Source organism: Neomonachus schauinslandi, chromosome 4 (assembly GCF_002201575.2).
Source record: "Neomonachus schauinslandi chromosome 4, ASM220157v2, whole genome shotgun sequence".
Lineage (NCBI taxonomy): Eukaryota > Metazoa > Chordata > Mammalia > Carnivora > Phocidae > Neomonachus > Neomonachus schauinslandi.
Genome location: NC_058406.1, coordinates 146,881,283 through 146,906,656, shown reverse-complemented (window position 1 = coordinate 146,906,656; position 25,374 = coordinate 146,881,283). Strand labels below are relative to the sequence as shown.

At 38.8% G+C, this 25,374-nt stretch overlaps 1 protein-coding gene across 8 annotated transcripts in view; it reads right to left on the bottom strand.

Annotated features, from left to right (window-relative positions):
* ESRP1 (epithelial splicing regulatory protein 1) overlaps nucleotides 1-25,374 on the bottom strand; it is a 54,796-nt gene that overhangs the window by 13,309 nt on the left and 16,113 nt on the right. For 4 of the 8 annotated variants that reach the window (XM_021688670.2, XM_044914651.1, XM_021688672.2 and 1 more), the window contains exons 5-13: nucleotides 23,454-23,552; nucleotides 23,262-23,316; nucleotides 21,927-22,037; nucleotides 21,679-21,811; nucleotides 21,542-21,584; nucleotides 18,781-19,082; nucleotides 15,681-15,899; nucleotides 13,304-13,490; nucleotides 9,747-9,915 (exon numbers count right to left, since the gene is read on the bottom strand). In XM_021688670.2, coding sequence (XP_021544345.1) covers nucleotides 9,747-9,915; nucleotides 13,304-13,490; nucleotides 15,681-15,899; nucleotides 18,781-19,082; nucleotides 21,542-21,584; nucleotides 21,679-21,811; nucleotides 21,927-22,037; nucleotides 23,262-23,316; nucleotides 23,454-23,552 — 1,318 coding nt within the window. Of the gene's footprint in view, nucleotides 1-9,746; nucleotides 9,916-13,291; nucleotides 13,491-15,680; nucleotides 15,900-18,780; nucleotides 19,083-21,541; nucleotides 21,585-21,678; nucleotides 21,812-21,926; nucleotides 22,038-23,261; nucleotides 23,317-23,453; nucleotides 23,553-25,374 lie in introns of all 8 variants that reach the window. The other 4 variants (XM_021688669.1, XM_021688671.2, XM_021688673.2 and 1 more) reach the window with 2 other exon arrangements.

The following is a 25,374-nucleotide window of genomic DNA, read 5'->3' as shown; positions in this document are numbered from 1 at the left end:
GAGTAAATGCTGTGAAAAAGATGGTGCAGGATTGCCATAAACCTTCAATTTGCAAAAAAACCCAGTATCTACAAAGTGCAGTAAAGCAAAGCACAATAAAACAAGGTATGCCTGTTGTCTTTCCAAAAATAGTGCTGGAATAATGTAATATCCACATGCAAAAGAATGAATTGAGACCTCTATCTCACACGACATAAAAAAATTAATCCAAGTTGAAGATTACCTAAATATAAGAGCTAAAATTACAAAACTCTTTTTTTTTTTAAGATTTTTTTTTTTTTTAAAGATTTTATTTATTTATTTGACAGAGACAGAGATAGCGAGAGCAGGAACACAAGCAGCGGGAGTGGGAGAGGGAGAAGCAGGCTTCCCGCTGAGCAGGGAGCCCGATGTGGGACTCGATCCCAGGACCCTGGGATCATGACCTGAGCCGAAGGCAGACGCTTAACGACTGAGCCACCCAGGTGCCCCTAAAATTACAAAACTCTTACAAGAATATGTAGTTAATTTCCACAACCTTGGGTTATATATTACAACAGAACTATAAATGAGAAAATGAGACACTGATAAACTGGACTTCATCACAATTTCAAACTTTGCGCTTTAAAGAACACCATTAAGGGGCGCCTGGGTGGCTCAGTCGTTAAGTGTCTGCCTTCGGCTCAGGGTCCTGGGATCGAGCCCCGCGACGGGCTCCCTGCTCCACGGAAAGCCTGCTTTCCCTCTCCCGCTCCCCCTGCTTGTGTTCTCTCTCTCGCTGTGTCTATCTCTGTCAAATAAATAAATCTTGAAAAAAAAAAAAAAAAAAGAACACCATCAAGAAAATGAAGATAACCCACAGACTGGGAAAAGGTATCTATAAATCATCTCATAAGGTCTCTCATCTAGAATATATAAAGAAATTTTACAACTGAAAAAATAAAACTAGGGGCACCTGGGTGGTTCAGTCATTAAGTGTCTACCTTCGGCTCGGGTCATGGTCCCAGGGTCCTAGGATGGAGCCTGTGTTGGGCTCCCTGCTCAGTGGGAAGCCTGCTTCTCCCTCTGCACCCCCTCTCCCCGCTAGTGCTCGCTCTCTCCAAAACATAAATAAAATCTTAAAAAAAAAGAAAGAAAGAAAGAAAAGAAAACTGGCGCCTGGGTAGCTCAGTTGGTGAAGCATCTGCCTTCAGCTCAGGTCATGATCCCGGGTCTTGGAATCGAGCCCCACATCAGGCTCCCTGCTAAAGGGAGCCTGCTTCTCCCTCTAGCATTCCCCTAGCTTATGCTCTCTGGCTCTCTATCTCTGTCAAATAAAGAAAGAAAATCTTCAAAAAAAGAAAAAGAAAAAAGAAAACTAATCCAGTTTTAAAACATACAAAGGATTAACATTTCTCCAAAGAAAATGTACAAATGGCTAAAAAGCACATATTAAGATGCTCAAAATCAATAGTCATTAAGGAAATGTAAATCAAAACCATAATGAGGAATCAAATCCATACCCAAGAAAATGGGTAAAAGAAAATAAGAGTTTAAAAGGCTGTGGACAAATTGAACTCTCATACATTCCTGGTTAGAAATGTAAAATGGAGGGGTGCCTAGTTGGTCCAGTCAGTGGAACGTGCGACTCTTGGTCTCCTGGTTGTGGGTTCCAGCCCCATGTCAGGTGTAGAGATTGCTTAAAAATAAAATCTTAACGGGGCACCTGGGTGGCTCAATTGTTAAGCATGTGCCTTCGGCTCAGGTCATAGTCCCAAGGTCCTAGGATAGAGCCCCACATCGGGCTCCCTGCTCGCTGGGAAGCCTGCTTCTCCCTCTCCCACTCCCCCTGCTTGTGTTCCTTCTCTCACTTTGTCTCTGTCAAATAAATAACTAAAAAAAATTAAAATAAAATCTTAAAAGGGCACCTGGTGGCTCAGTCAGTTGTGTCTGACTCTTGGTTTCAGCTGAGGTCATGATCTCAGGGTCAAGAGGACCTCAGCTCCATGCTGGGTGGAGAGCCTGCTTGCGATTCTCCCTCTGCCCCCACTCCTCTCTCTCTCTTCTCAAAAAAAAAAAAAAAAAAAAAAATTTTTTTTTTCTTTGCAGAATAGGGAAAGATATATGAAAATACTGGGGGCCAAGGTGCCTACCACATCAGAACACTCATAATACACACTATTGAAAACAAGCCTTATAATATACTTCATGTATTAATTACAAACTACTAAACATTGGTAATACTAATTAATATGACATTCAAAATAGAGGTAGTCGTAGTGTGACAATATTCATAATCTGAAGACTTGCCATATTTCTTTGGAAAAGAGAGGATCAAAGTATTATCTAAGCTGTTAGAGAAATAGATTAAGTGAGAAGATTAGAGAACTACATTCTCCCCTCTGATGAGTCACAACACATTAACACAGGAAACACACCACCTTGCAAAATTATTGCAGAGCCTTTGTATTAACATTTATAACACCACTGCATTATAAAGACCATGTATTTGGAAAGTGGAGAAATACTTGGAATCCCAGTAAGTGTAAAGGCTGGAGTCAATTTTCATGTAGGACATTTTTTTTCCTTTTTTTCTTTCTTTTTTTTTTTTTATTTGACAGAAAGAGACACAGTGAGAGAGGGAACACAAGCAGGGGGAGTGAGAGAGGGAGAAACAGGCTTCCCGCTGAGCAGGGAGCCCGATGTAGGGCTCGATCCCAGAACCCTGGGATCATGACCTGAGCCGAAGGCATATGCTTAACGACTGAGCCACCCAGGCGCCCCTGGACATTTTTTTTTCTTAAAAAAATTTTTTTTCCAAGCTCATGGGGCACAACATGGGGCTTGAACTCATGATCCTGAGTTCCAGTTTATTAGTTATTTTGAATTTAAATGGAAAATGCTTCATATTAAAGGCATTTTGCTTTTGCTGGGAAAAACAAGAAGATAGTTTAAAAGACCTCATTAACTTGGGGAGCCTGGCTGGCTCAGTTGGTGGAGCACGTGACTCTCGATCTCAGGGTTTTCAGTTTGAGCACCATGGTGGGTGTAGAGATTACTTAAAAATAAAAATGTTTAAAATAAATAATAAAAGACCTAAGGAAAATCAAAATCAAAAGTCATTAATCTAAAATGTTAAATAAAATTCATAGACGAATGTCAATTCTTTCCTTAGGCCTCCTTCAGTGTAATCTCTTAAAGATATACCAATGAAATGTTTAAGGCAATAAAGGTAAAAAAGGATTATTTTATCAACATTGACACATGTGTTTTAACTAAATTGCCTGCTTTAAAGTCACTAGTGCTTTGAGAATAAGGTGCTTAGGGGCGCCTGGGTGGCTCAGTCGTTAAGCGTCTGCCTTCGGCTCAGGTCACGATCCCAGAGTCCTGGGATCGAGCCCCGCATCGGGCTCCCTGCTCAGCGGGAGGCCTGCTTCTCCCTCTCCCACTCCCCCTGCTTGTGTTCTCTCTCTCGCTGTGTCTCTCTCTGTCAAATAAATAAATAAAATCTTAAAAAAAAAAAAAAGAATAAGGTGCTTAAAGATATACTTGGCACACAAATAGTAGGTGAAAGAAATGACCTCTAGGGGGCGACTGGGGGGGGGTCGTTTAAGCCTCCACCTTTGACGCAGGTCATGATCCCAGGAGTCCCACATGGGGCTCCCTGTTCTGCGGGGAACCTGCTTCTCCCCCTGCTTGTGCTGTCAAATAAATAAAATCTTAACAAAAAAAAAAAAAAGGAAAAGTAAAGAAGAAATGACCTCTAGGTTTTCTACTTCAAAATGTTCGGGAGGAGGCGGTTCGCGTGCACCTATCTGGCCCAGTGGGTAGAATGTGCAGCCTACTTAAAGAAAAAATAAAATATATAAAAAATAATTCCAGGAGAGGAATATAGGGGGGTAAACTGAAATAGATGAAACAAGATTGGCAAAACATTGATACTGTCACAAGTAGGGAAAATATAATCTCTTGAGTTTGAAAATTTCTATAATAGTTTTCTTAAAATGCTCGAAAGTAACATGATTCAAATTTAAGAAAAAATTCTTAGAAAAACAAATTTATAAATCAGAACAAATTGTATCAGGTGTTTTGAATGGTTATTTTTCCTTAATGTTCACTGCACTATAATTTTCTGCCATGCTAAAAAGAATGTTAAGCATATTTGCATTTTAAATCCCTGAACTGTTCATTACATGAATAGTCTTCAGCCTAGCAGATGACTACTTCTTCCATTAAAGCTATACTAAATCCTCACCGACAGTAGAGTCAACTGCCCACAGCAGTTCTTGCTTATATGATTTAGAACTGTCACTCAAACTGAAAAACCTTAGTTATAATCATTCCCACCAACAAAAATTATCTGACGCTTCTCCATTATTACAATATTGTTTGATATTGTATTACTACAATATTCTGGTATCACTTCATTGTATGTTGAACTCCAGTTTGCAATTGTAGCACTAAATATTTAAGTTATAAAAAAAATTACATTCATAACCAAGAAAACTATAACCCCATATTAAGATATATTTTACCTTTTTTCCTAGTCCTATCGGAAAACTTTTACCAAATAAATTAGAAAGTAAACTGGCTGGGGCGCCTGGGTGGCTCAGTCGTTAAGCGTCTGCCTTCGGCTCAGGTCATGATCCCAGGGTCCTGGGATCGAGCCCAGCATCGGGCTCCCTGCTCCGCGGGAAACCTGCTTCTCCCTCTCCCACTCCCCCTGCTTGTGTTCCCTCTCTCGCTGTGTCTGTCAAATAAATAAATAAAATCTTAAAAGAAAGAAAAAGAAAGTAAACTGGCTGCCAAATGTTACTATTGGGAGAAACTTGGTAAAGTGTATAGGAAATCTCTCCCACTATTTGTTACAATTGCATGTGAATGAAAGATTATTTCTCTTGAAAGCTAGGCATTGAAAATACAAAATATAGACATCTCTCAGAGGGTTGGTATTTTTTTGGTTCAAATGCAAAGAATTTCAGAATAGAATACAGTAATGCTATACAACAAACCAAATAGTGCAGAATGCCTTAATACTACTAAATATACATATTCATTGCTTAGGTAGAAATAAGGTGATTGAGTAACAAATGGCTATCCCAAGAAAGAAAAAATCTTTCACATGGGCACACAAATGAAGTACACTCATGAATAAAATATCCCTTGCCCTCTTTCTTGATTCAAAGTGATGTTACTTATTTAGTGTCCTACAAAAGGTAAGGTGATGCATATAAAGACATTTATGTTAATCTGGTTTTCCTTAAATTAGACGGCATAGAATTGGATAACCAGCATGTTTCTCATCTGTGCTACAGCTTTGGTGAAAAGGAGAATATACTTTTCTAAGAAAAATATGAAAGGTGAGGATAAAAGGTAGGACTCTTCTTTTGGAGAGAAAAGGTGTGATATAAATAGAGTTTTGAGTGATAAGCAGGATGGGCATAAATGTATCCACCCTTCTAATTCCTTTGCATCCTTGGCTAAGCTCCAGGATACTGGGTAACTGAAACTGTCTTCCAAAAGGGAGGGGAAAGTCCATAAGCAGAAAATAAAACCACATATGCTTTTATTTCACTTACTCTTCAAAATGTTATTGTCACAGCCACACATTTAGACTGCTAAAAACTTTAATAATAAATGGCTGTTTTCTCCTTAAATGTTCCTCAAGTAACCCAAATCCTTATGATGAAAGATGCCATATCTCAGAGCAGTAGCCACTGGACAGTTTATCTTCAAATTTTTAAATAAGACCAAATTAGAGATAAAATAAGGACAAATGCCCTCTATCTGAAGAAGACCTCTGATGTCACTGACTTAGCACAGGGTCACATACACATTCTGTCAGCCACTCTATACTAGAGTCTATGTTTTATTAACCCTTGCATTCCCAATAGATCTCACAGAGGTACTAAATAATAGTTTGCTCAGTTAAACTGAAAGTTAAAAACAGTTAAAACTGGGGCGCCTGGCTGGCTCAGTCAGTAGAGCATGTGATCCTTGATTTCAGGGTCGTGGGTTTGAGCCCCATGTTGGGAATGGAGATTACTTAAAAAAAAAAAAAAAAGTTAAAGCCACCCACTTCTTTTCAAGGGACATGCTTAAAAAAAAAAGGAAAACTGCAAAATAGTGGTGCCTGGGTGGCTCAGTCGGTTAAGTGGCAGCCTTCAGCTCATGATCAGCTTATGATCTTGGGGTCCTGGGATGGAGCCCTGCATGGTAGGGCTCTGCACTCAGCAGGGAGTCTGAGTCTCCCTTTCCATCTGCCCCTCCTCCCAACTTGTGTGCACATTCTCTCACTCTCTCAAAATCTTTAAAAAAAAAATCTGCAAAATACAATTAGGATCTTAACCTCTTAAAGTAATGAACACATTGAATTAAGTCAAACTGATATATTTCATAAAAAAGGAGGAAATTTAAAAAACTTTAGAGAGAGGGCGCCTGGGTGGCTCAGATGGTTAAGCGTCTGCCTTTGGCTCAGGTCATGATCCCAGGGTCCTGGGATCGAGTCCCACCATCGGGCTCCCGGCTCAGCGGGGAGCCTGCTTCTCGCTCTGACCCTCTCCCCTCTCATGCTGTTTCTCTCTCGCTCGCTCTCTAAAAAATAAAATCTTTAAAAAAAAAAAAAAACAAAAAACACAACTTTAGAGAGAGAAAAACTCCAGAGTGTCTGATTAATATCGTTTTTTAGCCTCACAGACACTCTCTTAAGCCTTCCCCATTTATGAGGGAATATGGCCAAAATATACTTGAAAACTTACACAGCAATTTTTCAATAACCTCAAATGCCTTCTAATCATGTCAAGTTAGAAATTAATAATATCCTGCCAAAACTGTAAACTATTTTATAGTTTGGAATTTGTTTTCTTTAATTATTCTAGATTTTGCAGTATAAATAACAGGACATGTTTAAACACTTTGGGTGGGTAATTTCACAATTAGGGAAATGTCAATTAAAGTAATGTAATATGTTAGGGGTTATTTGAAAGTATTAATTTTAACTTAATACCCATGACCTTCAATTAAAAATTTCATTTCTGGGGCGCCTGGGTGGCTCAGTCGGTTAAGCATCCGACTCTTGATTTCGGCTCAGGTCGTGACATTGAGTGCCAAGTTGGGCTCCGTACTCAGCAGGGACTCTGCTTCTCCCTATCCCTCTGTCCCTCTCCCCTCTTGCACCGTCTCAAAATGAGTATTTTTTAAAAACTCCATTTCTGTGAAATTGTCCTACAGAAATATAAGTATTTAAAGATCAATATGAGCTTTGTTTAATAGAGAAAAATTCTTTTAAATTAGAGGTCTAAAAATAAAGGAATTATTAAATTCTGATGTATTTTCACCCTTGTGACATCATGTGGAAGTTACAAGAATGAGGTAAATATATATATATTCCTTAGGGAAGATGTCGATGACCTAGTGGCAAGTTAAAAAAAACAAAAGGGACAAGTGAGCAGTACATGTTAAGTATGCCACATTATTTAAAAGTACTCACGTCTTTATTACCAAACCAGTAATAGGGACTGCTTCTAGACTTAGAGGTGTATAAAATGGGAGTCTACTTTTACTCGCTATACTTCTATACTCTTATATGTAACAATGAGGACCTTACAAACTTTAAAACTACTAGAAAAAAATTAACCTAGGGCGCCTGGGTGGCTCAGTTGGTTAAGCGACTGCCTTCGGCTCAGGTCATGATCCTGGAGTCCCGGGATGGAGTCCCACATCGGGCTCCCTACTCAGCAGGGAGTCTGCTTCTCCCTCTGACCCTCCCCCCTCTCATGTGCTCTCTCTCTCTCTCTCTCATTCTCTCTGTCTCAAATAAATAAATAAAATCTTTAACAACAACAACAAAAAATTAACCTATAGTCATGGGACCAAAATGACAGGAACTATAAGCCATAAATGTCAGTTCCTCTTGACTTTGGGGCTTCCATTCAAGACTCGAATTCCCATTTTACCATGTCAGCCAGCTATTTCTAAGGGATTCCTTCTTTTCATAGGGCCCAGATTACAAGTCAGTGGTGGAATTGGATACTCTGCAAATGTATTCTAGAGTGGAAAAACAGCACCAGGCACCCAGAGGAACAATGCATTTCACTCCTGACATCCTGATGGTGTAAGAAAGGTAGACAAAGATCTTTCTTATAACCAGAGCCCACAATTAGCAAGTGATTGTCACAGGGTCCAGAGTAGGTGACAGATTCGGAGTGGGCCAGACGCCTGACACAGTGCTCAACCACGAACAATCATTCATGCTTCTGAGCCTTTTCAAACCTTCAAAATATGGCCAACTGACAATTATTATGGCTTTCCCCCTATTCTTCCCCAGCAGAATAAAGAATATGTATGTGCAAAAGCATTTATGAATGTTTTAAAAATACCTAACAAAGTCACAAATGTAAGTAACAGAGGCCACAAGCTTCACTGCTACCGAGATTCTACAGTTTCTGCCTCCTTCTAGAAAACTAGATGGAGAGGGGAAAAAAACTACAATGTGATATAGCAACTATGGGGATCAGATAGGTTACTTCCAGTTCACTTATCAAAAAACCTCACTTACATATTGGTGGATATACTCAAAACATGTAGTCAAAATATCTGGGGAAGGAAAAATAAGGCCTGGTGTAATTTTTAAAATTTGGAGCAATATTGCTTGTGCCAAAGTAAAACTGTATTTTAATAAAAATATATCTTAATAAAGTTGTAATTTAATTTTAATAAAATAAAATTTTATTTTAATAATGAACCAGTGACTGGCTAAACAGATCTTTTTGAAAAGAAAATTTGAGAAGGAGGTCATTATACATCCAAGTTAGAATCACAGGCTAGGGGCGCCTGGGTGGCTCAGTTGGTTAAGCGACTGCCTTCGGCTCAGGTCATGATCCTGGAGTCTCAGGATCAAGTCCCGCATCGGACTCCCTGCTCAGCGGGGAGTCTGCTTCTCCCTCTGACCCTCCCCCCTCTCATATTCTCTCTCTCTCATTCTCTCAAATAAATAAATAAAATCTTTAAAAAAAAAAAAAAAAAAAGACTCATAGGCTATCAGACCTAGAAGGGACTTCCAAAAACTTGGCCAATCTCATCATTTTATAAGAACCAGAAAGGTTAAGTGACTTGCCCCAGTTAGACTAAGAGCTGAGACTAAATCTCAGGTCTCCCAACTTTCAGACCAATAGCTTTCTCTCCATTATACCTGTTGCCTTCCAGAAACTAAAAAGAACGAATCAGATTAAAAATATGTTGATTCTAAGAAAGCACTGAAAAATCTCATTTTGCACATGATATTGCCATGCTGTGGCAACGCTTACAGTGCTACTTTCTTATGGCCCGAAGACAGGAGAAAGAAAAAAGGAAAGTTGTATACATAGGTAACCTAAAAGATCCTGCTGTCAATATATGGTTAAAAAATAAACTTATTGGGCGCCTGGGTGGCTCAGTTGGTTAAGCGACTGCCTTCAGCTCAGGTCATGATCCTGGAGTCCCGGGATGGAGTCCCACATTGGGCTCCCTGCTCAGCGGGGGGTCTGCTTCTCCCTCTGACCCTCCTCCCTCTCATGCTCTCTGTCTCTCATTCTCTCTCTCTCTCAAACAAATAAATAAAATCTTTAAAAAAAAATAAAATAAACTTATTTTGGTCTCGAAACAGCCTTCTTGGTCAGAGACAGGACAGAGGCTGGTGCCTGCCATCCTAATCTTCAGTGGCAGACAATATTCTTTTGTGAACTCAGGCACTGCCTATCAAAGGAGTCCTTTGTTTCTGTCCCTCATTTCCACTTCCATCAGAACCTTACCTGGGATAGTACGCAGTGTAGTTCATGAAGAGCTGAGTGCCCGCTGGGTAGTAGGCTGTGGAGGGCTGCAGTGCCCGTGGATTCAAAAGCACAGAGGGCTGATAAATGGCAGCCTCAGTAGGAATAACTGCTGCAGGAGCTGGAAATGTGTAGGAGGGAGGAGACAGGCCTAAATAAGCAAAGAGAGAGACTTTGAGACACATTTGTCACAACGGACACTTGTCCTTGCTTTAAAGTCATTGCTGACTGTTCCACTGTTCCACACGTACATACATTTTGTTTCACACATACATACATTTTAAAGGGACCAGTTCTTTATCATCCCAAGCAACTTTTTTCATTGTATATTATTTAATATTTTCTGAAATTTTTGTAACAATGTGAAATTCCTCAAATGTGTAATCTTCTAAAAGTTTGAAAAAAATTTTTTTTTAATGGTGGGTAATTTTTTGGTGAATCTTTAACTCATCAATCATTGAATCCTCATCTTCCATACAAAATCTGATTAAAATTTCCAAGCAACCTCCTTTTGATTACATAGATAACAGCTTAAAATAATCTCAAACCCTGAAGACCTAGAAATTGGGAAAAACCATTTCATCACATGTGATTTTTTGTTTTCTACTCCTGAGCGCCAGTTACCACACACTAACCCTTTGAGGAAAGAAACAGGACTGACATTTAGTATAACTTCACACTAAAAGCTGGGTTGTTGTTGCTTTTTTGAGAGCTATGCTTCTCTTTCATCTTGTTATCTACTCTGTAGTACAGTGTAAGATGAAAATGGTTATGATAAAAATGATTTCACGAGTTCCATGCATTATGCCAAAGCATAGATGGTGCCAGAGTGAACTGACCTAAGAACAGATTAACTCTGCATTATTTCTACCTAAATGAGCCCCAGAAGATGGGGTTTGAAGCTTATCTACATGTTTGGACCTGTTTTAAAAAAACAAACAATAACCACCAACAACAAAAAACCCCCACTACCCAGCCTGCAAAATAACTCAAGAAAAACATGCTCAAGTCTTCCTGAGAGTCAGCTGACAAAATGCTGACTCAGGTTAAAGAGAAAACAGAAAGGATGAAATTCTATTATCTTCTAGTTATTCAATCCAGGCCCCATAACTCTTTCAAGTCACACTAGTTACTCCTCAGTAGCTTTAACATGTGGGATGAATACAACTATCCAGGCCATCTGCATTCAACAAAAGAGCTAACTGCATGGTTGCCTGAATTTGGAATTCTTGACTTTAATTTTTACACCTAGAAGCATCTAATATATTTTGCAAATAGCAGAGGCCCAAGGGATACCTTTTCACAGGAAAATCTCTATTGTCTTTTGTGTTTCTTAGGAGTTTCTATATGTGTTTGGAGATGAGTAAGAGTCTGCTGCACAGGGCTACATAAACCAAAGATCGTCATATTGATTTCATATTCAACTTTTAGGTCTCTGCTTCATAATTCACCAAAACTTGTGCTGCATGTTCGATACTTAATGTAGATAAATTTTAAAATTGATTCCTGACCTTAAAGACTCCACAAAAGGGCAAACAGAACAAACTGAGGCACCTAAGTCATATAGAAAACTGTAATGCCTATGCCCATATCTTGCTTTCAAAACTATTAAGTAATTTGTTATAGGACAATATAAAGAAAGGGTGAAATATTTGATAACAGATTAGGCTGCTCAGGTTTGGATATTCCTTAAATGAAAGGACAGCTATTCTTATACTCCTAAAAGAGAATCAGATGTGTATATTCATAGATTAGAAAAGTGGAGTTTACCTTCAAATGTTCAACTTTTTGAAAAAGTTAAAATATCAATAAACAAAGTTTAAAACTTTAAAACACTGAGACTGTAGCAGCATTTCTTCCCCAGATTTAAAAAGAAACTCTTCATGGGGGATTAAGCAATCACTACTTTAACTTCTTTAGTTGTTGAGAGTAGGTAAAAAAATGCAATTTCTCTTTTTGGTTGCTGTAGAAAATAGGAAATCACCTCAAGTGAGTTGGTAGGAAAAAAAAAAGTCCAGTTGAATAGGAATATTAGCATGTATCAATTGGAATTGACTTTTTTTTTTTAATGAGTGAACTCTTCCACTAAAATAGCAATTAGTCAATTTTAAAATTTTTGGGGAGTATTAAAATACATGGAAATCTATTTTTATGTGGAAAAAGGCATTTTAAATTTTTTCTATTACCTTAGGGCTTCTGAGAGGAAAGAGGAAAAAAATGAAAGTCTTATGAAGAAAGTCTGTAATGACCAGTTTTCCACCAGGAAGAGAGAGAAGTAAAAGGATACCATAGCAGAATAATTTGGGTTACACAGCATGAAGAAATTCCCTTATCTCACAATGTTTGATAAGATTATCACAAGGAAATTGCAAAAGTTACTGACATTACCAGTGGTTTATGGACAGAATACATAGGACTAAGATTACTTTAAGACACCAGTTAAACACAATCATAAGTTTCCAGAACTTGACACTCATTAGTCATCAACTCTTAAGATATTCACCAACAGCAAGCAGCAGATGAATGGAATTATTAGCATTTAGGAAGTCCAAGGGGAAAAAAAGGATTAAGCCCCACTGAATGTTCTATGAGAAATACTTTATCAAATAGTTTTATTGGTATAAATCCCTCTTCACAGAAAGTGATCTCCTAACACACTCCATTTTATTAGGATCAAGTATATAATCCAGTTAGCTTTCTCCATTATTTTTGGACTATATTCCAAGTGCTACATTCTTTAAACATACCCTGCATGGCTCCTAACAAGGTATGTCTTATTCAGAAGTGAAAACTGTGTCAAAAAGATTCAAGTTTTAACATCAGATCCCCAAATGTTCCTTAGTCACGAACAACAACATGGTCTTCAGACTAAAGGGCTTATTCCTCTCACACAGGATTCCAGATGGCTTGCACCCAGATGCCAATGAGCAAGAGCATGGCTTGAAATTAAGCACTGATCCTGCGATCCAATGGAAACTTTGGCTAATTTATTTACGCATTTGTGTTTTTTACTAACTTGCTCATTCCAGATATCCTGGAGAGCAAGAGAAGTGCTCTTCAGATTGTCCTTTCCAAAGAAACTTAATGCTCAAAAAAATTAAAAATGCAAAATGGGCATTAAATTACCCTTAAAAAAAAAAAGTTTAATGTGTTACCAAAAAAAAAAAGGAAAAAGGATCCAACCATACTTATTTTACCTGTAAATGCGTATTAAAATATCTACATAGCCAGGTTGCCTCCCAGAGTCAGTGCTTATCTTGAGCACACTAAGCTTCAGAAATCAAGTGCTTATCACTGGAAAAGCAAGAATATAATTTGAAAAGAGGTACTTGTGCCATCTCTAATTATGGGTGTCCACAACCAAGGTCTTACATGATTACCAGATACTCCTGATTTCAGACGGGAAAGCCTTATGTAACCCCCTCACCTGCCTTAGAAAGAACCAGGGGCACAGAAAGTTACGAAAGCAGCTTAAGCACCTACCAGCATGTAGCTTAGAAGAGCGCCAAGACCCAAGAAAAACTTACATGGTAACTTACATGGCGGTGGGGATAAGCCATTTCGATTTAAAGTGCCCCCCATTAACACAAAGTTCATCTCCTCAGCTGAACACTGAAAGACTTCAACATATCTGTCCTTCATGGTTTTTTTATGACACTTCTGTGCAGCCATAAATGCTCTGTCCGCAGACTTCATCTGGATAAAGGCATCTCCTGACGGGCGGCCCTGAGCGTATGGGGGGAGAATAAAAACAAAAGGAGACTGTCTCCTTCAACAAGGAAATGGTTGCTTACAAAACATGCAAAAGTGACAATCACCCATAGTACATTTTAGCCACAAAATCTGGGTGACAAGTGTTGTCTACTGAAATCTAACTGGCATTTTTATCACCTAATCACCAGAATGGCCCACAAAACCTCCGAGAAAGTTTTGAGAGCTCATAGCTGAAAATGATCCTTTCTCATTTCTGCTAATTAGTATCAGATTTACAGGATTTTGAAAGGGTCTCCTTATAACTGGGGTTTCAAGGTATAGGATGGTATATTGGGTCTGCCTTTCTGAGAAATCCGATTAAATCTTATTTGACTGAGAAGAACTAGGAACACAACCAGTATAAGGGCTTTATGTATACTCCTACATGAAGCTGAATAAACCAGTGTTCTGTGTTGGCTCTGTGTTGTCCGTCACTGGCCTGCAACATCCCTTTCCCTTCTCCCTGAAGCCTAGGCTGGGATGTGGGCTTGGGAACAAAGAAGGGGGATAAGGAAATGGGAGCTGCAAAGCACAGTGAAGGTGGGTGAAAGCTGTATCATCAGCCTTGCTTAGGAGTCCTTGTCTTACCTCTTCCCTGGCACCTCCACCTGAAACCTTGGTCAGACAGGTGTTTATAGACATTTCCTCAATTACTAACAGCTTGCTAAAAATCTTGTTTAAAACCAAGCTGGTAGACTTCTGTTTCACAGAACCAGAACATGTCAGTTTTCTTTAACATGGACAATTTATGGGGGAGAAAAAACACAATCAGCTTTTAAGACTCCTTTCCTTTTTTATGGATTTCTTTAAAAGTCTCTAAGGGACTATTTAGTGCAAATTATAACCATGCAAGTTACCATAAGAGTTACCATACCAGGGAAATTAGGGATACCAGGGAAACCCAGTCCAAGATGGAAACCTAACATCTTCGAGGCAGCTAAAAGCTTGTCCATCATTAAAGAAGCATTTCTCCCAAATACAATCACAATAGGTCACGTGGGTCAATAAGAGGCAAATATGTTCATTGTGGTTAATCAAAGAACAATAGCCCCTAGGTTATTAGAAATGGTGTTCAAAGAGAAACCAAACAATTTCCCGGCGATGTTGAATTGTAGGGAAGCTTTATTCAAAAGGACTCCCACCAGTGAAGCATGCTGAGAGGATATATAGATTAAAAGTTGCATAGCTTAATATTGACATAAGAGTTAGAATGAGCATGTGCTGGTGTGGAAAACCAAGCCAGGGGCTCAGGAGGTTTTCTGATTCCTCATACTGACTAGCAATTTAGAAAAATGTTGGTATTTCCAATACAAACCTATATTCAACCCATAATGCTCAGAAAACATTTTAAAAAATTAATGCAACCTTGCTTTTAAGAGTTCCAAATTTTAATTAAAATCACTTGGTTTACAGGTTTTTAAAAATTCTGTCCCGCTTGTCATAGCACACAATGCTGGTAAATAATTCAGCAACTAATGGATTAATTTTGTTTAACCAAAAATCAAGGGACACCAAGACAGGAACTACTTTTAATACGCTTAGAATATATACTTCTATACCATTAGAATTTGGTTATCCTCTGATGGAGGCTTCTCAACATTCATGAACACATTCGAGCACCTGTTATGATCACACAGTATTCCAGGTGGCACAGACACAAATCCTTACTAAGTTTGCACTCTACTAAATGTCATTTGATGTCATATATATATATATATATATATATATATATAAAATAAGCGAGTTCTAAATGGTCTATAGGTAAAAAATACTTTGGAAAACAGACATGTTCTTTGGTTTATATATGGTCTACAATCACTTTCATACTACAACAGCAAAGCTCAGTAGCTGCAACAGTAAAATGTTGTACTAGACGGATAGTGTGTGTGTATCCTTCCTGAGACTACTGATAATTTGGTGCATATAAGTGATGATGGAATCAGAGCTGAATTTAAATTACCGTGCTAATGATAAAATTCTCTCTGGAGTTCATCTGAAAGACCTCCTGCATCTACAGTTAAAGCTTTCCTTGAAATTCTGAAAATTTCTTTGAAATTCACGATACCGCTGATGAACACCTGTACATTTTTTTTTTTTTAAACTGGAGGAGAGCCTTTGATCCTAAGAATAAGCAAATCAGTTTTCCAATAAATTACTCCTTACCTGGTGATTCAATACCATGTGAACCCCATGAGTTCGAATATCTGTGGAAAACTCCCCCAGAAAGTCCAGGATGTCCTCAATTGTGGCCGCATAGGGAAGACCTCGAAGGCGTATACAGTCTCTAACATTTGTAGGGGGTACAAATTGCTGAGGTAGCACTGGAATAATGGGAGGGGTTGGAAGTGGAATAAGAGGGGCCGAAGAGAATCGATTCAGCACCTGTACTCGAAGCAAAAGAGAAGTGATTTAGAGCCTTGCTCCTCCGATGGGGGTCTGCAAACCAGCATAGCAGCATTGTGCTGTGGAACACGCCGGGGAGCGTGTCAGAAATGCAGCAGCTCAGCATCTCAGTCCTACCCCGCTAGGAAACATAACCTGCACTTTAACAAGAGCCCCCAGTAATTCATAAGCATATTCAAGTTTGAGAAGCACCTATGAAGATAGGGATTCATACTGTTCAGCGGGGAAAGCACGAGACCCCCACTTCTGTCAAATGCATGCTGAGGCACATGCCACACCCAATACGATGTGCTTCAATTAAGGACTGGTATACTGGACAAGTACCCCACGGTCTCAGGACAAATATCCTGAAAAGTATGCTGCTTATATAACAATCCAGACATACTGCTAAATGTGAACTTTGGTAGCAATCTATTAGATTTCGTTTCACGAAGCACGGTGTTCCCCTTAATACTGTTGTCACATTCTATCTCCAAACCCAAGCAAGAGAATGACATAGTAAAGGAACCACAGGTCCAGCAATGACTCTGGATTATGTTATAATGTAATGCCACATTTCTAACAATGTATAAGCCCAAGACAGAATGGATGGTAATGTAAAAATGAAAACAATTATTTGATGACCACAAAATAATCAGTTTTGAAGTGAATTTGAGATAGTAGCAAGAGAGAGCATCTTGACTATCTTAAAGTCATGGAATTCGGCTAGCTTGAAAATGAATAAGAGGTTAGGTATATTTAGGAGAAAGGATTACTCCCAGGCAAAACTCTATTATAAGGTTCTGGTCTAGCTCTAAAAAAAATTAAAAATTGAAAAGATTAAAAAGGGGTACCTGGGTGGCTCAGTCGGTTAAGTGTCTGCCTTCGGCTCAGGTCATGATCCCAGGGTCCTGGGATCGAGTCCTGCATGGGGCTCCCTGCTCAGCAGGGAACCTGCTTCTCCCTCTCCCTCTGCACCCCCCCATGCCCTGTTCATATTCACTCTTTCTTTCTCTCTCTCAAATAAATAAAATCTTAAAAAAAAATTAAGTTCTGGTCTATCTTTGCCTTAGTTTAGAACATGCCTGCTAGTTTATAATACTAGGAAGTTCCTTGTGCAAACAGTATGTGTGACATCCCTAGGTTTTCTGAACTTACTACTGTAGCCTTAATCATCCTGTAAACTGAAAGTATAGAATCAAAACCCTCCCCCAAAATTACCCTAATTTCCTCACTCCCACCCTGTCCAGATGCTAAGAGGTGACAGAAATCAAAGAACTAATACAACACAGCCAAAGAAACTTCAGAGCCAGCAAGATTTTTAAGAAACTATACAAGTAATTCAGACACAGCACAAACATTATGGGACGAACATGAATAGAAAATAAGTGTGGTTGTAGACAAACTCAGCACAGGAAATGGTCAAGCACCTTCCGATACCTGCCAAATAGGTGGTGAGCAAGTAGTTATTGAATGAAATAATTATTAGGAATGAAAAGATGACAGTGCAGAGCATAGGATTACTTAAGCATTTCTGAAATAAATCAGTAGGATGGGCGCTGGAGAGGAAGCTCATCTATCATCCAAACCTCATTATGGTGAAGTCATATTGAGACAGCATACTCTCTATATACCTAAACCAAATCAATATACAGTAGCTGAGGCCCTGGAGTAGTCTATTCTAGGCCAAGATTTCCATAAAACTGTCCGTCCAATTAAAGATCTAAAATCTTATTTTCCCCTCCTCTGGTTTGGCACTGATATGTTTAATATGTTTGAAGCCTCAAGCATGTTTAGCATATTTTAGAAATTCAGAATTTGATACTCCTTTTCAACAAGGCACAAAATTGTTTAAATTATAAGTATGTTCACAGTTTAGGGTTCAAGAGCACTAGTACATCAGGATGCAGAACTAGCTTAAAATGTCACCTATGTTTATTCCAGGTATAAAAATCATGTCAGTATCCTAACAGATGAGAGGTTCTTTTCAACTTTGGGCAATTGTTTCAAATCACAATACACAATGAGCTTTGCAGAAAGAAGCAAGGCAAAATCATTTTATGAACTCATAGGAATGATAGTAGAGTCAGTGTCCTAATTGCTTGTAAAAAAGATGAAATGTATCATTAAAGTTGCTCTATTCTACTAGGGGACCCAAGTAGATTAAGTTGGAAGAGCCACATGTGAAGCAGTCTGCATGATCTCAGAATTACAAAAGAAAAACAAAGACCCTTAAAGACCTTTCAGCTGGGGAGTCAAGAAGAATAGCCAAAAGGCTTGAAACCCTACAGATGGCTTCATGTCTGGATCATTTTGCACAACTGAATTGTCCCATCTGTGCCTCAAAAACGTTTCTGAATTCTGAAAGAATAACAGGACAAAAGGACACTTTATACCATCACCAGCAGTATGCAACTGATCAAGCCTTTTCGGAAATAAATTTGGCAAGATATTAAAAACCTTAAAAGCTCACCCCATCCAGTTCTAAAGAATCAATCAGAAATTGAGAGTCTCATAAGCATGTTTATCTGGAAATTTCTTATAGATGAAAAAATGCCAACCTAAATGTACAATAGAATTTCTAAATAAATTATGTACATAACATTAAAAATGAAATTTTTTAGACATAGGTAAACTTGCAAAATACATAGTTTTTAAAAAGAACATAGTGTATCTATAGCAATATTCTAATTACATCAAACAAATGCATTTTCTTTGTGCATAGAAAATAACAGTGGCTATCTTTTAATTACGGAATGAAATTTTTTTTAATGGACCTATATTTTCTGTATTTTTCAAGTTTTAACACAATAATGTAGGATTGTTCTTGGAAATAAATAGAAAATCACGCAAAGCCACTAGAATGCTCTTAAAAACCAACCTGCTGGACTTCAGCTGCTGTGCTCCTGAAGAGTTCAATGTATCTTTTACCCAACAAGTCCTTATGCTTCCTCAATGCATTCTGTGCATATTCTTCACAGGCGAAGAGGACAAAAGCATCCCCTGTTGGCCTACCATCTGGATAGGTAACAAAGAGGATGCCTTCCTTCCCCCCCGTGATGGGGCAATGCTGTCCAAAGAAGGCCACCACTTCATCCGCTGTGGCTGTGAAAGGGAGCCCCCGCATGCGGACAATGACTTGATTTTCCTTGGAGAGAAATTGGGCTACCTCATTGGATGTACCTAGGGAACACAAATACCAGGAAGCATGGAGAGAAATGGTTAAGACATCAACTTTACCAAACTTAACACGGTAAAATTCTTGGCAATGTCTTGAGTTTATCATTAAAACTCATACTCCACGGAATTCATGAAACACCCCAGGAATCAGAATTCTCTCCCCACAAATTTGAAACCTTTCCCCCCTACATCTAACTTGGGAAGGTGGCCAGACAATTAAATCATGGACCAATCACTATATTCTTCTCATGGACAGGCAGTAAGTCATCATGCTAGGTAAGAACACAGGTCAAGGAGCTAGAGTGCCTGGGTCCAATCTTGACTTTGCCATTTACTAGGCTATGACTTTAGTCAAGTTTAACCTCTATATTTTAGTGTCCTCATCTGTAAAATGGGGGTAAAGTTACCTACGTCACAGATTTATGATAATTAAGTAAGTTACTACACATAAAGCACTGTTATTATTTTCCTGATTACTTTTTATTGAGAAAGGTTCAAACATAAGGGGAGTATAATGAACATGCACGGCAGCCAGTTTTGAGATTTATCAACATTCTGCCTGTCATAAAGCCTCTTGTACAGTATTACCATATAGCAAATATTCAGATACACATCCTTCGAGCTCACATACTCATAACATTTTCCTTTATTATTATTTTTTAAGTCTCTATCACTAACGTGGGGCTTAAACTCACAACCCCTAGATCAAGAGTTGCATGTTCTACCTACTGAGCCAGCCAGATGTCCCAATAACATTTTCCTTTAAGAGCAAACTCTCATACTACCCACATACCATGAAATCCCAGGATTAATGTATGAGCTAACCTTGCCATCTATCATGGAACCTCAGAACCATAGCAACTCCAAAAATATTTTATCCCCAACCAATATCAAAAATCACTTCGGGATTTTCGAAACACAAACTTGTTGCTCTGAATTTGGAAGCCTTAGTATATCTAAAGACTTAAGTGTCAGAATGGAAATATACCAGCAAATTGTGCAAACAAGATGTTTTTGCTACAAGTTCAACAGTTCCAAGGATTTTAACCAGGGCTATATATTACCGAGATACAAATGTTTTCTATATTTAAGGTGAAAGTCACTATATATTTGGCAAGAGTATATTTTCAAGGGCGCCTGGGTGGCTCAGTCGTTAAGCGTCTGCCTTCGGCTCAGGTCATGATCCCAGGGTCCTGGGATCGAGTCCCACATCGGGCTCCCTGCTCGGCAGGAAACCTGCTTCTCGCTCTCCCGCTCCCCCTGCTTGTGTTCCTGCTCTCGCTATCTCTCTCTCTGTCAAATAAATAAATAAAATCTTTAAAAAAAAAAAAAAAGTATATTTTCAAAAGCCTCTTAAAAGGTCTACCTACATTCTTAGATTTAGAGTTATCCTAATGAGTGGCACAGAGATACAAAATACAAAATATTCACTGCAACATACTTAGGGTGAAAAATTGGAAATGAGCTATATATGTGCAACAGGGTGTTAAAAAAAAGTGTATGGTACATAATACTGTATATTAATTAACATTTACGAAAATTTAGTTACATGGGAAAATATTCCTAATACACTAAAAGGAGAAAGTTATAAAACTGTATGAACAGAGCAACAGGAATTTACAAAAAAAAAAATCTTTCAAACCATAATCAACATTTTTTATGCATCTGTTACTTACAGATTTTAAAGTAACGAATCACTCAATAATGAGATAGACATTATCTGTTCCCATTTTTTTCTGACCTTATTACTGCAAACACTATGTACTCAAACATATTAGAGCCAGAAAACTACTGTGTTCCTGGCCATTGACTGATGAGTTACGGAAGCTTGAGAGAAAACCTACAAGCACATATCCAAGAATTCCAGGTTTTCTGGTGTGGCTGTTTGAAAGTAGTTTTCAGACTACTTAATTTCTTTCAAGAGCTACTCTCTCCTTTTGTACATGACTTTACAGGACCCTTTCACCTTTGTATGGTACTTTTTTTTTTTTAAGATTTGATTTTTAAGTAATCTCTACACCCAATGTGGGTCTCAAACTCACAACCCTGGGATCAAGAGTCAGACAGATACTCTACTGACTGAGCCAGCCAGGCACCCCTATATGGTACTATTATTATTATTATTTTTTAAAGTAATGTCTAACCCAACCTGGGGCTTGAACTCTCGACCCAGAGATCAGTAGTTGCACACTCTACAGGTTGACTGAGCCAGATCGGCATCCCTGTATGGTACTATTTTTAAGTGCTATTTAACTACAGTTGGTTGACTGAAGCCTTAGGGCAAGGGTATACACTGTACTCACTCATATTATGGGTCATTTCTTCCAACTTCAAAAAAAAAAAAAAGTCAGTTCCTATGTTTCTTTAGGAAATAAAAACTATTCATGGCCCTATTTATCTACTGTGGTATATAAATAAATTTTAGATTCTTCTTATCGCTGCATTATATAAAAAGCACTCACCACCAGCAATTTTAAGAAAATCTTCACCTGTTGCTTTGTAAACCTAAAAAAAGAAAGGGAAATTAAATACAGTTTCTGAGGCTTCCAATATCAATACTCATTCAAGACGTCAAGGATCTCAGGTTGTGAGGACATACCTCAATGTACCGGGTCCCCATGTGATGTTTGTGCCTCTGTAATGCTAGATCCCTGTGTTCCTCGCTTACAAACCTAACCAGAGCTTCTCCATTCCTTCGACCCTGGGCATTCAGACAAAGTGCTGCACCTCCCCTTTGAAAAGGACAGATAGCGGTGGGGGGGGGAAAAAGCACAGTGAGGAAAAATGATAGGACACCCGATATCCCGTTGAGATTACTAAGTAAAATAGAGATTAAAGAAAACCAACTTGGCAATATTGAGTCCTTTGAAGAATCTTGCAATATCTTGATCTGAAGACTGCCATGGTAAACCTCGTGCGCGGACTATGGTATTGTCATCAATAAGTTCCATCTTGCTGCTGTGGGTGAAGCAAAACTTCACGTTGCCTAATTAGTGCTAGAGAGTCTGACCTATTCCATGCTACCATTTTCCTAGTTACACATAAGGTATTATTTGGTACTCAGGTATTATTTGGTACTCAGACAGACTTGTAATACTGCCTGATTTATTTCATAACCTCAAAGATTACCTGGGTACAGTTCAAAGTATTCCTTAGGTAGTTCACTATAGAGAGCCAAATGCCTATGCAGGTCCAACACAGCTAGTTGACTCAGCAAACCATCTAGCAGCTGAGTTGCTGCTTGTTGGGCATAAACTCAAAAGGATCCAGGATCAACTCATAGGAAGCAAAGTTCTCCCAATACCTTGAACCAAGAAGGATAGGTTTACATTTATTCTCAGATCCAGCCAGTATACCAGTGGGGTTTAAATCCACTGTGACAGCAAAACTTAAGATCTGCATAAAGCTGGCAATTAACCCCCATCAGGAATGTGTGCATGCAATCAGAACTCTGCCATTAAAATATCTCCCCTATTAAAGAGGAGAGCCATCACAGAGTGTTTATGGAAATGCATGGGAGTTCCCACACCTTAATGAGTCACTTGCAAATCACCTATTATATATTTTGACACCTTTTGATGTTCTGTTCCTCCCATATTCATATTTCCAGAAGTCCTAGGACACTTTCCAAATGAGTCACTTTCTCCCCAACTAAATAGACCCCAAAGTCTCTCTATGGGCAATGACGTCACAAGTTTTTGCTCACTTCAGGCACCAAGCAATCTCAGGAATTCACTGCAGTGAATTACAAGCAAACAGGTCTACCTATGATCACAGAGATACCACCATTTCATACTCCTTGCCAATTATTTCCTTTGCTTTAAAGTAGAAGCTGATAGGACATACTTTAAATTATCTCAGTAAAAATCTTGTGAACTCTTAAAGCCTATGATTTTTCCTTTGTAAGTTTTCTGGTGAGAGGATGAATAGTTCAGAGAGGCTAAAAGAAGCACAGACAATACCTAAGGGTCATAGTGACTAAGGATGCAAATATTTCATTAAGTTTAACCCCCAACATCCAAGCTCACTTTAAGATACAACCTTCTTTTATAAATAACCTAATTTAAAAAAATGGATAGTCAAAAGGTTTAGTGAAGTTACTGAAATACAAAGGGAGTTAAATATCACAATATGAATAAAACAAATCAAAAGGCTCAAATGGAATACCACCCTACTACTTACCAAGTGCCACTTTCAAATTTGTAATTTACTCTCTCTGGATCTGAAAACCTGTGATCTAAAAATGAGAACATAGAAGTCATCATTTTAGCTATTAGGGAGATAAAACTGTGGGAGGACATTCAAAAGTATATACGAGGTAAACATGGCAGGACCAAATTTTAGGTCCACAACTGTTACAACAGCAATACTTACTATAGGGCTCTGAAATCATTGCTAAAATTATATTCCCCATATCTTCAACTTGAGAGGCTCCATACCGGGAGACTGAACTATTCTTCTCAAAGTTTAAACCTGGGATATTAAGTTAAGGAAACATTTTGAGGAAGTAAAATGATGTGCTTCTAACCCAAGATTAAACTCACACAGAGTCAAGAAGCCAAGTAAAGGGGAGCCTGGGTGGCTCAGTTGTTAAGCGTCTGCCTTCGGCTCAGGTCATGGTCCCAGGGTCCTGGGATCGAGCCCTGCATCCAGCTCTCTGCTCTGTAGGAAGCCTGCTTCTCCCTCTGCCACTCCCGCTCCCATTGCTTGTGTTCCCTCTCTCACTGTCTCTGTCTCTGTCAAAATAAATAAATAAAATTTAAAAAAAAAAAAGAAGAAGAAAAAGAAGCCAAGTAAAATGCATCTAAGGTTGAGAATGATTTGAAATCACAGAACAGCTGCTTCCTGTCAGTTTGGACTTCACCCATACTTCCTGGAGTCTCCAATTACCCTCTTGGGTAAATGTATAGTAAAATGGCCCAAACAATCCTGTCCTGAGGCCCTACCAGTAATAAAATTTATTGAGTAGTAGCAAATGCATGAATACCAAGCACTTTCATTTAGTGTCAAACCACGAAGTATACACCAAAGTTAGTAAATTCCTTCATCCTATTAACTTTACAGCATATGCAAGGCAATGAACATGTGGACTTAAAAGACATATAGTCAAGACCATGAGCTATCAAATGGCTTTTTTAGGCTATTTGAAAAAAGACTTTTCAGATTACTGATGACACTATTTCTATGCCACTTTTCCTGAGAACCTCCCTACTAGAAGATTTTTAGAGCTGAATAGTATAGCCATCTAGATGGCAGCAAATGCTTGTCCTTTGAGAGTGAATTTGTAGAAACAATTCAAATGCTCAGAGCTATCAATGACCAATATGGCTCTTGATCAAGTGAATACATGCTTTGGGTAAGCCAGGACACATGGCTTTTAAGAAATGCATGGCTTAGGGGCGCCTGGGTGGCTCAGTCGTTAAACGTTTGCCTTCAGCTCAGGTCATGGTCTCAGGGTCCTGGGATCGAGCCCGATTTCGGGCTCCCTGCTCAGCGGGAAGCCTGCTTCTCCCTCTCCCACTCCCCCTGCTGTGTTCCCTCTCTCGCTCTCTGTCAAACAAAATCTTTAAAATTAAAAAAAAAAAAAAAAGAAATGCATGGCTTAAATTGTGATGGAGGGTGAGACCAGAAGAGATTTCCATCAAGTTTTACAAATTTACAATCTCTCTAAAATAAGCTTGGGCGCCTGGGTGGCTCAGATGGTTAAGCGTCTGCCTTCGGCTCAGGTCATGATCCCAGGGTCCTGGGATCGAGCCCCGCATCGGGCTCCCTGCTTGGCAGGGAACCTGCTTCTCCCTCTCTATCAAATAAATAAATAAAATCTTTAAAAAAAAAAAAAAGCTTGTATCTTTCTCAAGAAGCTGTTATTTATTTATTTTTTTAAAGATTTTATTTATTTATTTGACAGAGAGAGACAGTGAGAGAGGGAACACAAGCAGGCAGAGTGGGAGAGGGAGAAGCAGGCTTCCCGCTGAGCAGGGAGCCCAATGCGGGGCTCGATCCCAGGACCCTGGGACCATGACCTGAGCCGAAGGCAGATGCTTAACGACTGAGCCACCCAGGTGCCCCAAGAAGCTGTTATTTAAATACTTAATTTTGTTATTTTTAAGTTTCAATACTATAGTCACACTTTGTATTATGTATAAATTTGCATAAATTTCAGAATGTAGTACAATGCATATAACAGATAACACTATGGAACTTTGTCTTTTCTCGAGTTTAAAATGAAAACAGCCATCTGGGTGGCGGCTATTAGAATGTTTGCTTTTAGTTTTCTAACTGGTATTTTATAATA